The 13,891-nt window shown below is 47.7% G+C and overlaps 4 protein-coding genes across 4 annotated transcripts; 2 read left to right on the forward strand and 2 right to left on the reverse strand.

Annotated features, from left to right (window-relative positions):
• Window positions 1-398: 398 nt before the first annotated feature.
• On the reverse strand, window positions 399-830 carry PPTG_13170 (hypothetical protein; the record flags this gene model as incomplete). The annotated part of the gene is made up of 1 exon (XM_008910599.1): window positions 399-830. One exon carries the CDS (start codon window positions 828-830, stop codon window positions 399-401), a length of 432 nt encoding a protein of 143 aa, XP_008908847.1.
• Window positions 831-1,730: 900 nt separating this feature from the next.
• Window positions 1,731-1,943, reverse strand: PPTG_23437 (hypothetical protein; the record flags this gene model as incomplete). Its single annotated transcript, XM_008910600.1, has 1 exon — window positions 1,731-1,943. The coding sequence occupies one exon, from the start codon at window positions 1,941-1,943 to the stop codon at window positions 1,731-1,733; it is 213 nt and encodes a 70-aa protein (XP_008908848.1).
• A 2,741-nt stretch (window positions 1,944-4,684) lies between these two features.
• PPTG_13171 (hypothetical protein) lies at window positions 4,685-6,006 on the forward strand (the record flags this gene model as incomplete). Its single annotated transcript, XM_008910601.1, has 4 exons — window positions 4,685-5,141; window positions 5,208-5,292; window positions 5,364-5,503; window positions 5,575-6,006. 4 exons carry the CDS (start codon window positions 4,685-4,687, stop codon window positions 5,757-5,759), a joined length of 867 nt encoding a protein of 288 aa, XP_008908849.1. The 3' UTR covers window positions 5,760-6,006.
• A 306-nt stretch (window positions 6,007-6,312) lies between these two features.
• On the forward strand, window positions 6,313-6,450 carry PPTG_23438 (hypothetical protein; the record flags this gene model as incomplete). The annotated part of the gene is made up of 1 exon (XM_008910602.1): window positions 6,313-6,450. One exon carries the CDS (start codon window positions 6,313-6,315, stop codon window positions 6,448-6,450), a length of 138 nt encoding a protein of 45 aa, XP_008908850.1.
• Window positions 6,451-13,891: the final 7,441 nt, after the last annotated feature.

Consider the following 13,891-nt stretch of genomic DNA (forward strand, 5'->3'; position numbering starts at 1 on the left):
ATACCCAAGCCACCGAGCACTTCCTAGCTGTGTATGCATGCTACGAGTCCTCGGATGGCCCTCGCTTCCAGCTCCTGTCTATGGCCCCGATAATTCGTATTACCAGGGTAACTACGTACGGGAGAGCATCCAGTACTGCAGGACGGCCACTCAGACTTGTGGGTTTGCTTAGAGCATAATGTCCGAGCTACCACTGGACGTGTCACTAAATGGCTTGGTGACTATCAGAAAAAGGAAACATTGGACTACGCTCTCAAAGTGGTACCCTACGGAAGCTAATACTAATTATTTATTTAACCCACGTTAACTAGCATTCAACATGGTATGATTGGTTTTCCTCAAAAATGACAAGATTACGAAGGGGAAAAATGTATGATCACTGTGATTTCTCCGTGACTTTACGCTTTTGCTCCTTCATCGCACGATCTCTCGTCTCCCGAACTGTCAATTGTGATAACTTCAACACCTTCAGGTGTACTTGGTCGATTCGATGTCGAGGTTGTGTTGGATGGCGCAGGTGTACTTTGGACTTGATCCTGTAGTTGCTGCCACAACGCGTTGGTACGATCATTCTGTTCGTGATGCCGTTGGAACCGCTGCTCGGCTAAGAACTCACGATAAGCTTGAGCGCAGATGTCGTCAGCTTGCTGCGTTAAAATTTGAGCCTGACGAAATCCTTCCATAGCGTTTTGCAACCTTGGCGTTCCTGCACGTCTTGACAGCTGAAGTTGTTGGATTCTTGCTTCAATTTCTTCGCACACCTTGGGTTCTGCATCAAAGGCCCGTTGACGAGGTCCCGAATTCGTTTCCATGAGTTCAGCCCACACCATTCCGCTACTCCACTTCACCTTGGCTAAATCGAAAATGATTTTCGGAATGTGGTAAATGACAGTTGAGATACATGTCAAAATCTGTCGATAACGTTCAGACTTAGAAACAAATATAAATTATCTTTTCTGAGTGAGCTATATTTGCATTACTTGTATGAATCGTCGGCTCATGATCCGCTACTTATGTTTCTTTGTTCAGGTGGGTATGACGATAAGGGCTCTGCTAATTCAAATTATGTTTTTAACCGTGATAAACTATTGCACTAGTCTCAGTGATGTTGCTAGTAAGAAAATACAATAGTTAATCCCATAGATTTTTGTTTTCTGGTGCTTGAGCGCAAAGTCGTTGCTGACGAATGTTTATGTAGGTTGAGAAGGACGCAGGATAGACTATGCGCTATGGTAATGATATTCTGCGTCGTGAAAGGCTGCAGACATTTTGGTGAAAATATACCAAGGATCATTTTTATAAGTTTGAGCCAATGAATGTTCAACCGCGGAGCATCGAAGTGGGTTGCAGTCCCACTGTATCAGTTTCTAGAATGCGACATGACCCTAGGGAGACTTGATACGAATGTGTTTAGACACAACGACTTCGCATTGGTAGGATGATTATACTGTGTAAACGATGTGGGCAAGCGGGAGATGTGATCCGGGAACTTCAGCAAAGAGTGCCTCGCGTATTATTTGTTTATCTCAAGGAGGTTCTGCCAGCAAAAAAAACTCTCCATGGAAAGTTTTAGATAAGCAATGTTTGTCAAAATTTCTTTGTGATGGTGTCGGGCCGCACGTCGATCTGACTTGCGCTGTTGAAACAACTCACGATGCTGCTTGTTTGAGTGACCACCGCCTTGCTCGCCGCAGTAATGAGGCCTAAAGGGTGAGAGACAGTCATCCGCTTCAGTCGGCTTTGGTGCGTCCACACACACCGTATGCGCGGCTCGCCGTCCTGAACGAGGGCTTGGAACTTGGTGAGAATGTACGGGCCGTTGTTGCTTCATCATCCTCATCACGTCTCTGGTTTCGGAAGCTAGCTCTGTGCTGGTCTGTTTTGAGGCTGCACACATGTTGCGAAATTTCCTCTTCAAGCTCGTTGCATCTCGCGTTCTCCATTGCGATGCTTTAGATCGATTGTACTCTGCAGCGACAGCTTCCCATTCGGTTTTGGTGCTTGGTAGATGTTGTGTAGTGAGAGCCAACCAGAGTTCCATCCCACCGGTGGGGTATGTTTTTGCGCCCTGCGGCTTTGTCATCTGCATCGCATAATGTTACGTTTTCTTCTCGAACACATTGGTACGCTTTCAGGTTTGTCGTTAACTTACCTGCGTTCCCCTGCTCCACTTTCGAAATGGCGCAAGAAGGGAATTAGAAGGTCGCAATTGTGTGCCCATTCAGAAAACGGTACTATTTACCTAATTTTAACTATAATCCTAGCCTCAAATGATAAAAATCATAGTAAGACCATTGAACCTGGATCATTGGGTCGAGGTTAATCCTCCTGACCTTCCCAGCTTAGCTGGATCAATCGAGTCGTGAACTGGCAAATTGCTCCTCTATACGCAATGAGGTTGGTGTAGCCGTTGATGCAAACAATTTGCCCCGGGGGAGGAAGAAGCTCTGAGTCGATCTCCGCATTCCACACCGTGGCAGTCAGTAACAGCGAATCGACCTCTTGAGAATTGGCTTCGTAGGGCTCACGGAAGACCTACCCGACTTTTCTTAGTAGCTCTTATATGACTCAGTTGACTTGAAATGCATTAACGTTCCTGTAGCATGTCCTCGAGGCTTTCCTGGGCGCTAGGATCAACTAAGTGAAGCCGAACAAATTTCTACGGCTTATGCGTGTTCTGATACCCAGATTAACCGCATTCGAATCCGCACAGGCTTGTGGTTGTCTGCCCCAGTCAGGTGGATCTTCAAGTCTACTTGACAGCACGAACCAAGTACTGATGTTACGAATCTAATATATATATATAAAGTTCTAAGTTTTACGTACCGTCCACGGTGTCAATAACTCTGGATTCTTCGGTCCTGGAAACCAGCAACTGCCTTATACGCTCATACGGGGATAGTGTCGGCCAAGCGACACCGTTGTTAGAGCTGGATTTGGGAAGAGCCACCGTCTTGAACTTTCAAGTACACGTAGCAGGTTTTAAGTTGTCCAGAGGCTTTACCGTCATGAGTTAAATTGCATAATGACGAGATTTCACCTTGTTTGAAATTACCATCAGAAAATATGGATATGCCATGCTTAACTTTATCAAGTACTGTAGCCATCACTATACGCTGTAGTTAAAACGATAGTTCAACATCCCCGTACCCAATGGTTCGATATTTCGAAAGCGGCCCAACCTGATTCTACCGAAGACAGCATTCGTTCTTCGGTCATTGGCGGTCTGCTTAGCGCGACGCATGCTCAGGGCATTCACACTTACATCGTACTGGTACTGCAGACGCACAGGCGTCCCGTCGAACGATAGATGGACCTCTAGGTACGTACTGGAAAAATAATCGAAATGTTCCAGTATGGATGGAATGCGTCACAACAAACCATGTTGGGGAAGACGCATCCCTCACCAGTGGATGATAATTTTTTGCCATCATTGCTGCCATGGGTAGCAGGACACGCGAACGTGTCCGAAGTTACTGCTATGCCCACGCTATGGTGCCAAGATATAGACAAATTTTAATAATTTTATTTTGCCAACACGCACATTGTTGAATAGCGCAACTTCGCGTTTACGATTTTTGTTCGATCATTCCGAAATCGTTTGGGTAGATATACATCGCGGAGCATTAGTCCTTGTCGCCTGCTAATACCTCAAAGATATACTTTGTATCCCCTAAAGTTTCTTTGGTCTGCATCAATCAATTCGCCCAAAAACTCGATCACAAAGGTCTGGCGAGGAATTTCTTCAAGTGTTTTTACTCCAAATCCACGTCCATCTGTCGTTTCAAACAAGCACAACGCAGGCTTGTCGTCTTCATCAAAGTTCCAGCTCGACTTAATATACGAAAGCGGGAATTTCTCAACGCGAAGGTTCCGTTGTATCGTAGTGTAGGAGGCCACAACGTTCCCTAGTCTTCCAGTGGGTGTTTGCTCCTTAATTTCCTCCTGCTCAAAATTCTTGGCTTCCAAATCGCCTTCACAACCGTCTTCAATGCTCTCTTCAACGTTCTCGTTACACACTTCCCGACGTTGTTCGATGTCATCGTCGTTCTTGGCTCCTCACTGTACTGTTCGGTAATCTCGCCGGTCTTCGGTTCAGTATCTTCATCATTAGCATCGTCTTCAATGTATCCACGCGATCGATAGTAGCGAATTCGCATTTGATTCTTGCGAAATTCTCTGTAAGACCGCTCTTTTCTCTTTTTCGATTCGAATACTCGCGCAGTAGTGCCAGCTTCTCCTCTCATGTCAAAGTCTCTGCTCGCATGGCTCGTTTAATTGGCTGGGCCGCGCTTCCGGAAGAAATAAAGCGGCCATCGGAGCCGTGGCTGCGTCGGAAGCGTTTCTTCTTAGGACCCATTTTCCGCTTGTTGTCTTGAGCTGATAGAAATCAATTGAGCTCTGCGACGGCTGTAGTATGATAGTCAACAACTGTAGTTATTCAACTATCAATCAACAACTATAGTCAGTAGTCGAGGTGCCTTTCTTCGAAGTATAATACAATTGAGAGCATGAATTACCGGTAGAGTGCAATGCAGTTTGTGTACAAGTCATGTGGTGCGACCGTTACCGTGACCGTGACAGGGGCCATGTTGCGACAATAATACACAGTTCTTACGAACTGCGAATGAAATGTAGGTTTACTAACTTACCGCCGATCTGCGTCGAGACGCTCTATGGTGACATGGAGAGCGTCGTGAAGGCCGTCCAGAAATCCATCGGCGAGGGGATGCCCAAGTCGTTTGGCCTCGTCATCGACGGCTATACCCAAGCCACCGAGCACTTCCTAGCTGTGTATGCATGCTACGAGTCCTCGGATGGCCCTCGCTTCCAGCTCCTGTCTATGGCCCCGATAATTGACGAGCCGGATGATGCGCTCAATGCAGACGGCCACGCAGCGGCTATCGCACGGTTTTTGCCATTTTTTGGACGGAGCCTGGACGATGTGCGGTTTTTAGTTAACGACAATTGCGCAGTCAACAAACGACTGGCTAACCTCATGGGTGTGCCACTTGTTGGCTGCGCAAGCCACCGTCTAAATCTCGCGGTGCGTGAGTATCTCGCTCCCCATGAAGACGCGCTGGCAGAAGTCCAAGCGCTTATGCGTAAGCTGGTACACTTAAGCAAGCAGCCAAGCTCCGGTACGAGTACTATTTTTGGTATTACTTTTTTTGATAGTACTAAATATGTCGTTACTATTTCTGCAGCCAAAAAAACTGCTCTCCAGCCAGTCCTTCGCCAAGACACGCGATGGTCGTCGACGTTCAAGATGCTCGCCCGTTATTTCCGCCTGTACGAGCACCTCACCCCCGGATGACGAGGACCTCGAAGACCTCATCCCTTCGCGAAACCGTACCGCACAGCCTTTGCAAGCTCTTCGACGAGCTGCACGATGTGGAGTCAATCTCCAAGAAGTTGCAAAGCGACGGCCTAACGCTACTCGATGCCCGAGACCTTCTTGACCGATTGTTAGAAGTGCACCCTTCATTTGGAAACTATCTCGGTCAGTGTCTTTTTCGGATTGCTATGGGACCAAAACTACTAACTATTTGATTTTACTGCTATAAATGTTAGCACCCAACGCTCCCATCGCTCACTCGCCCAAGTTCGAGTCCGCAGTGGTTAAGATGCTGGGCGGAAAGGCGACGCGACTGACAACTGCGGAGAAGGCGCAGCTGCAGCCGTTTCGACGCGTAGCAGCCGCTGCTGCTCCTCTCGACGACGAGCAAAGCACCAGCTTCGCTGAGCGGATCCTGTAGCGCAGGAAGGTTGACGCAGCCCCCAGCACTTTTTCCTGCTCAGCGCAATCCCACCTACGTCAAACGTGGTTGAGCGCCTGTTTAGCTCGGCCAGATCGGTGCTGTGTCACGAGCGCCACCGTCTTTCTCCGCAGGCGCTCGAGATGATCCTCTTTTTGAGTGCCAACAGCTCGTACTGGAACGTAGCAACTGTTGATGCTTGTCTGCTGTAGATAAACTCGAGTACAAGCCAAGTTTGAAGCGGCAATGTTTATTGTGTGCCGAGTTGTTCAATTATTATTTTTTTTCTCCGACAAGTAGGTCAGGCGCTATCTATTTGCTTTGTTCACCTTTTGTTGATATATATTGTATTCGGGATCCCTGGCTCGCGCACATCCGCGACATGCTTCGGTTTGACTTTGGCGTTAGCGTCAGTACATCTCTTATTAGCAAAAAGTTGTGTGACAAGCTGTAGACAGCGAAACAGGATTCAAAACAATAATTTTACTCTTTTCCATGTCTATTATTAAAGCCTTGACAGATTGGTGTTGAACCACAAACCTGCAATAATGCTATGAAGATTGAGAAACGAGGAACTGTCGGTGAAGCGCTGCAGGAACACGAGCGTAGAGGGTATACAGTGATGAGACTCATCACAATTTACATTGTAAGCGGTCTAAAGAACGTGCTCGTGTTGGAGAACGACCTGTGATTAAGATTCTTCGTTTAAGGAAGAAAACATACATGTAAATTGTGTCGGTTCCCATGGCGCCAACCTAGTTTACTACTCTACGCTCTGGGGCAGCATTAAAATGGATTTTAATGCTGTTTTTGTATGTGCACTCTAGAAGGCTGTAAAAGCTCATCCCGGTTACCAAGACCACTTTGTAGGTAAGATGCCATTATTATTTTGGACAACGCCCGCGCTCACAACCAGACCGAGGAACGTGTCAAGATAGAGATGTCCTGGAGCTGCTGAAGATGGAGCTTTATTCACCCGTGTGTAACCTACTGAGGGTTAACCGCGTTATACAATGGACGGGTGCCATTTATGTAACTCTAATAATGTTTTTGCTTGTTTATTGGCTGTTTTTATATTTTGCAATCTCGTATTAAGATTTTCTGTCTTTCCGCCACGAAGTGATGATAACTAGCGGCCGTGAAGCAAGACTATCGCTTCACCTTCGATTGCAAGCGCTGTACAATTCAAACTGCACAGCGATTTAAACTCAAGGCGCCGATGGCTACCGATACTGACCTGTGTCAGCGACCAAGTCGTGACACGGATCACAGCGGGTCACCAAATTACGCCAGACACTGGCTGTTTTTGTATAAAATTATGTTCGACACACAATGTATCTACCGAGGTTAATGTTATTATTGAAATATCAACTACGACAGCAAAGCATGTTATTCCATGTTGTCGCGAATAACACGTTTTCACATGTTAAGAAAGCATGTGAAAGCATGTAATTAACACTGGTTAAAGTCTGGGAAAGGGGGTATCCTGGGAGAGGGCGCCACAAACCTCACATCCACTCATTCCACGATTTGCCAAATGGCGGAGAGCGCAGCGCGAGCGATCGCCAACAACGCGGCCGTGCAAGGCGCCGTGCAGCAGGTTGTAGCGGACAGCCTTCAGCAGCGCGCACAGAACACCAGGCGCAGCTACGAGCCAAAACAACAAGAGTGGGTGGGCTGGTGCACGAGTCGACAGTTCGTAGACGGGAGCGTCGTCACGGAGGGCAAGATTCTGCTTTTCCTAGAAGAGGTGGTGCATCCACGTGGGCCTTGAAGGCTATGTGAAGGCGCTGGTTGACCTGTACAGCACGCAGCAGTCGCTGGGGGTTGGTCCCATTCCCCATCCACGCGGCAAAGCCCTCTCAGAGTACACAAGCGAGAATGAGCCGAGCGCAAGCGTGACAAGTTTGATGATCATGGCAAGGGAACCGTTCATGACACCCATTCGCGTGCTCAGTTGAAGAATGTTGCGGGGTACTTCATGGAAAGAACTCTGGACGTGGGCTTCGGGATCGTGTCGACCTACTCTTCGGACATGCGCTCATGGCACGAGGAGAGACAACGAGGAAGCTCCAGTTGCCGGATTTGTTTTCTATGGAGCTACCGAATGAGGGGCCCACAAAATGTGTGGCTGCCCTTGCTGTTATTGATCAAGGCAAGATGAACCAGTTCGGCAGGATCGAGTATGGTGGCTGCATAAGGCATCGAGATGTTATGGTCCGTCCGATGGGGGCATTAGCCATGTATTTCTTTTGGCGGTTCCATGTTCTCGGCGAGGCGTTCCCAGATCTACGCGAGCGCTCGTCGTGGTATAACATCCAGCTTATTGATGGCAAAGTGAAGGACCACGAGATCTCATATAGTGCTCAGGCTAGCGGCTTGAAGAAGGCATTGAAGGTTGTGGCGTCAACAGTGAAAAGGTTTTGGATGACACGTTTTCACATATCACATTCGTTAGCATGTTACGTGATTTCACAGGTGACACGGAATCACACGAATTCACATCTGTGATCACACTGTTTAACATCACGTGGATTAACACTGTTTATGATTAATTTAATAGGTGACGCACATCCGAAGAACAAGATCGTGTGTGATAGCAGAAGCTCAAGGAGCCTCCGAAGCCAGCATTCGGAGAGGAGGACGGTGGAATAACGAATAGATGGAGGGGTGCTATCTGACTACTCTGCCTCGTGATGTTGTCAGAACGCTAGCGGATTTTAATGCAGGGGGTGAGAGTATTTTCTCCCACCTGCGGAATGTTCGATTCCAGAGACTTTACGCGCAACGGGTTTCCCCTGGATTGATAGTGTGCAGCCTTTGTTTGATAGTGGAGAAATTCATCACATCGCAGGCCAAGGATTTCTTAATTTGTTGGTTAGTTTGCGCGATGTGGTGCTCCAAGGCTCTGTGCTTCTTTAAAAGGCGTATCCAAAGCACCCCATGTTTCAGCAAACTCTCTTTTGTACCAATGACTACCAAGCGTTTGCAAAACTACAGCTGCAGTGACTTCAGAGTGAACCGGATACTGGTTTGATCACTACTGTGCGTGCTGCTTTACCAATTCTTACTAACGTTTTGGAAAGTAATTTGTCAAGCACTGGGTTTCGACTGACGGCTATTGAGGACTCTCTTCGTGCTACGCATACTCTAGTTTGCTGGCTTGTCAGTGGCCGATTGCAGTTGGTGTTAGCGCCAGACCAAGAGCAACAGCTGAGCGAGCCTCAGTCGGAGCCGACTGCGTACCGTCTTGCCCGGTCCGTGGTTGAGGTCTGGGCGGAGTACACGAAGGGTATCGTCGGTGGCCCAGCTGTGCAGGTCTGGAGTCGCGCTGTGGGGCAAAATTGCGATCGAGCGATGCGGAACGGCTGTACTACAAGTGGCGCAAGGTTTTCTATGATGCAATTGAATTTCTATCTGCCAAAGACCATTTGCCACCTGATGCAGTTGCTCAAATACTGCAGAAGAAGCGCCAGCAGCTGCGACTGACACTCGACGCCATAAGAAAACGGATTAGCAAGAAAGGAGCAAGCGCAACATTTCACAGGGAATAACATGTGACAGTAATTCACAGGTGACAGTGATTAACGTTGTATAACACCACTGTATAACAGTCAATAACATATAATAACAAAAAAGCTGCACTGGCTATATTTTTATGTCGAATGATAGCGCCATAGAAATTTAGTAAACACTCCATCCTCATTTGGAAAGGTGCCGAAGAATCACGCACAGCCTGCTCGCTCCACGCAAACCTTCCGCTGCGTGTATTTGGTACAACGCGGAGACGCGCGTGTAGAGTGCGGCAAGTTGCTCTCATATGGTGGCTTCCGGACCCACGTTATCGTCTCGCATCTCCAGGAAAGCGGTACGTCCTGGAATAAGAAGATGTATGATGTTTACGGGCGCTGCGTACAGCCCAAAGAGCCCCGCCAAGATCAAGAGGAAGAGGGCCGTCTCGTGAAGATCGAGAAGACGCTTGCGGGACTAGAGGGTCTCGTGCAAGCAATAGCCGCCAAGGTTGGCGTGGAAATTGACGACGACGACTTAGCCCCCTGTCGCCGTCGGAGAGCGAGGAGCAGGCCACGCAGCCTTCTGAGAGCATGGAAAAGCCAACGGAGAGCGCGGACCAAGCAACTCAGCTACCGGAGAGCGTGCAGCCAGCCATGCGGGCTCCAAAGAAACGAGGTGCCGAGCCAGCACGAAAGAAGCCGACCCGTCGCTCTAGCTGAAGCCGCAAGTAATGCGAACTTAACACGATTTGACATGGCACATTCAATCACACGTTTTCACATTAACAGTTTTTGACACAAATGAACACGGTTATGCAGGTTATTTGTCTTCCCCTAACCTCCTAAAACATGTATCGCTGACGGGTCACAAAAGCCTTGAGTTTTGTATGGTGACTCAGGCTGTGACCCATAGCCAAAAAAGCCGACACCACTTCTGTATCAGTTTCACGCTCAACCAGTGACAACCGCAACGGCACTCGTGGCCTCAGGTAAGCAACGATTATTTCTGCTTTTACACAAAAGACTTGTGCATCCTAACGTTCGCACCTTGCATTACCTGTCTAGGAGCCAAGCCATTCGCAAACTCGATGTCTCTGCGTCTGTAGACCGGAAAGCTCAGTTCTTCTGCACAGCGTGCACGTTAGCAAAATCACACCGCTCACCCTTCTAGCAAATAGAACAAATGAACATGCAAAATCTCCTTTGGAAAAGGTTCGGTCCGATATCTGTGGTCCACCGCTCGTGCCTACCCTCACTGGCTGTTGCTACGTTCTGATCTTTATCGATGACTTTTCTCGATACATGTCCTCTTACCGAATTCGGAATCATAGAGACCTGTATAAAGGAAACGAGGACTTCAAGAGAAAAGCCCTGTGCATTTTTCCGAAGGGATGTCACTGTGCTGAGCACTCGCATCATTGAAAGTCATGATATCCAGCGACTTCAAGCAGACAGTGAAAAAGAACACTAAAACCTAGGTCGGATACTCTTCCAGAAGTGTGGAACTCACGCACATTTCACACATGCGTACACTCCGCAACAGAACGGAGTGGCTGAACGTCGCAAGCGGACAATCATGGAACGGATTCGAGCACTGCTATTGGACGCAAACTTTCAAAGCAAATATGGGCACAGTGTGTTTGTCGCGTGGTAACACTTATCAACATGACGCCTAGCTCGAAGACGGCTGCACGCACGCCGTATGAACATTAACACAACCGAATTTCATTGATGAATACATCAAAGTGTTCGGGTGCAGCGCGTTTGTACACATTATATAGCAATACCGAGACAAACTCGATGCCAGAGCTCGATTATACGTGTACTTACGCATACATGGCCATAAGAAAGGTTACCGCCTGGTGGACCTCAACACGCATGCCATTTTCTATAGTAGAGATGAAGTCTTTAAAGAGGATGAATTTCCCTCGCTAGCCAACCTGGTGTCCACCTCAGGGACATCACACGAAGCGTAGACGCAACACACTGAACATGCAACACCCTGTCCCTTCGCTTGAACATTCATAGTTGCGGCCGACACAACCCAGCGTACACTACCGCCACTCAGGGAGGCGCTTGATCGAAACGTCATACAATACTCCTTTCGAACAGAAACGTGAATAGATCCTATCGCTTCTTCTGCATCTAAGCGACCCGTCGTAGCGACGACGTGGACGTAACCTTCAACGCGGAGGAAGATCTACGGGAGCAGGAGCAATATAAGACGTTGCTCTACACGCTACTAGCAATTCGGTATGTGTTCGACCCCACTACATATCCAGTGCCCATGCCGACGTCTCACGCTGAGCCGTGGTATACGGTAGCGACTTCGGAATTTAAGTCTCTCGTGGATAATAAGACATGGGTATTGATGCCTCCTTCCATAGAACAACAGATTCTAACAAGCCGTTGGGCCTTTGTAGTCATGTATACCGGCACAGGTAGGATTGATCGCTTCAAAGCGCACCTAGGGTTAAGGGTTCTCTCCAGAAAATGTGGAATTGACTTCAACGAGAGTTTCTCCCCCGTTATCCGGATGAAAGTGCTTAGACTGCTTCTCACTATCGCAGCCCTGTCGATCTTGAAATCCATCAGATGGATGTGAAGACAGCATTCCTTAACGGTTTCTTAGAAGAGGAGATCTATATGGCTCAACCGGAAGGTTTCACAATCCCGGAAAAGGAGCACCTCGTGTGCAAGCTACTAAACAGTCTATATGGACTTATGCAAGCTCCTCGTGTCTAGTATCAGACATTGTCTGCTTTCCTAGAGGGTCTTGAATGCTGTAAATTTAATGAAGACCGCTGCATCTTCAGCCGCATTTGTACCGGTGCCACCTGTTATATCGTGATGTATGTCGACGATCTGCTGATCATCGCACCGACAACAGCTCTCGTTAGTGAGCTGAAATCCGTCCTAACGAAAGGTTCTCCATGACAGATTTAGGGGAGGCGATATACTTACACGACTGGTCCATTCAGCGAGACCGTAACAACCGAACGATATTTATCCACCAGCACAAGTACGCAACGAAGGTCCTTGACCGTTTTGGCAGCTACATTCCCTATCCTATTGCTACTCCAGCAGACAGGAACGTCAAACTCACCGCAACAGCCAACCTAGCAGCTAAGTAGACAAAGATGCGATGAAACACTTTCCGTATCGTGAAGCCGTTGGCAGTGTCATGTATCTCATGGTAGGCACTCGACCAGATATGGCATACTACTTGCGTGAGGACAGTCAATTCCTAACTAATCCAGGAATGGAGCACTGGAACGTTGTCGTTCGAGGTCTTAGGTACCTGTCAGGCACAAACGAATATGGTCTGGATCACTCGATATCACACCACAGAACCTAGCCGACAGCCTGATAGCGTGCAGTGACTCCGACTATGCAAATTGGAGCGATACCAGACGCTCAGGTGGCGGACATATTACCATGCTGACGAACAGTCCAATCTCGTGGGTTTCACGCAAACTCCACACTGTGATGCTATCGGCAACAGAGGCATAAATTTTCGCGTTGTGTCACTGCATGCAAGATATGATATTCCTCAAGGTTCTCCTCGAAGAGTTAGGCTTTACCACCACGCACCCAACACTATCTACGAGGACAATCAAAGCTGCAGCAAGATCTGCTCTAACCCAGAACTTCGCAGGATATTTAAACATGCACACACTCGATTCTGTTTTGTACAAAAAAGTAGAATGACAGGAGTTCACCGTCGTCTACTAAAAGTCATGGTGGCTGATATATTTACTAAGGCGCTAGACAAGCATCAGTTCAGAGAACTCAGGATCAAACTTAGGATGACATCTCTAACTACCTAAAGAAGAGCATTATGTTTATTATATGAGTATTTCGTCATGCGTGAAGCGTGCCAATACTAAATGCGAATTTTAATTTTTATCGCAGTAAAGGTTTTCTCCTCACGGAGGTATCCCTCGTCTAATTACCGAATTGCAATAAGCACATGAATATATATAATATCCCCGCAAAAGACAACAAAAGTTTATTATCGATAAGACAAACCCGATGAAATCCCTACCGACTCCTACCATCGGCATCTACGTAAATGTGACGAATGGACGAATGAAAGCGATGAAGTTAATCCATGTAGGACGCATGACCTGGTCTTGGTCGTACTGAAGTCGTCAACCACGACAAACACGAAGAACAAACGCGTGACCAACAAACTGGTGGTTATAGGCCGCACAGAGGTACAGCCCGTTGTGAAGCTCAACTTCGTTTAGAACACGAGCTCCGCGGCATCAGCAATTGCATAGTTCCTCTTCATCATAGGCTTCAAGTTGAAGTCACGTTCACAGTCGCCATGCTTGTGCAGGAACACGAGGAAAACCTTTCACGACGTGCCTTCGTGAGATCTTTGCCAAAGTTGACCTTCTCGTACGCCACGAAATCGTCGATGTCGGACTGGTAAACAATATCAGTCGGACTGGCCACTTCTGCAATACGCTTGAACTCGTTGAATAAACAGAGCCCTGCTAAATCCAATTATGTGTGTGACGGGGTCACACAGCACCTTGTGCAGAGGAAGTTTATTTCCTCTAGAGTATACAAACTCTAAGTGAACGACCGTTCACGTGTCCCTGGTCTGAA

This window comes from Phytophthora parasitica, assembly GCF_000247585.1.
Source record: "Phytophthora parasitica INRA-310 unplaced genomic scaffold supercont2.38, whole genome shotgun sequence".
Taxonomy (NCBI): Eukaryota; Oomycota; class Peronosporomycetes; order Peronosporales; family Peronosporaceae; genus Phytophthora; species Phytophthora nicotianae.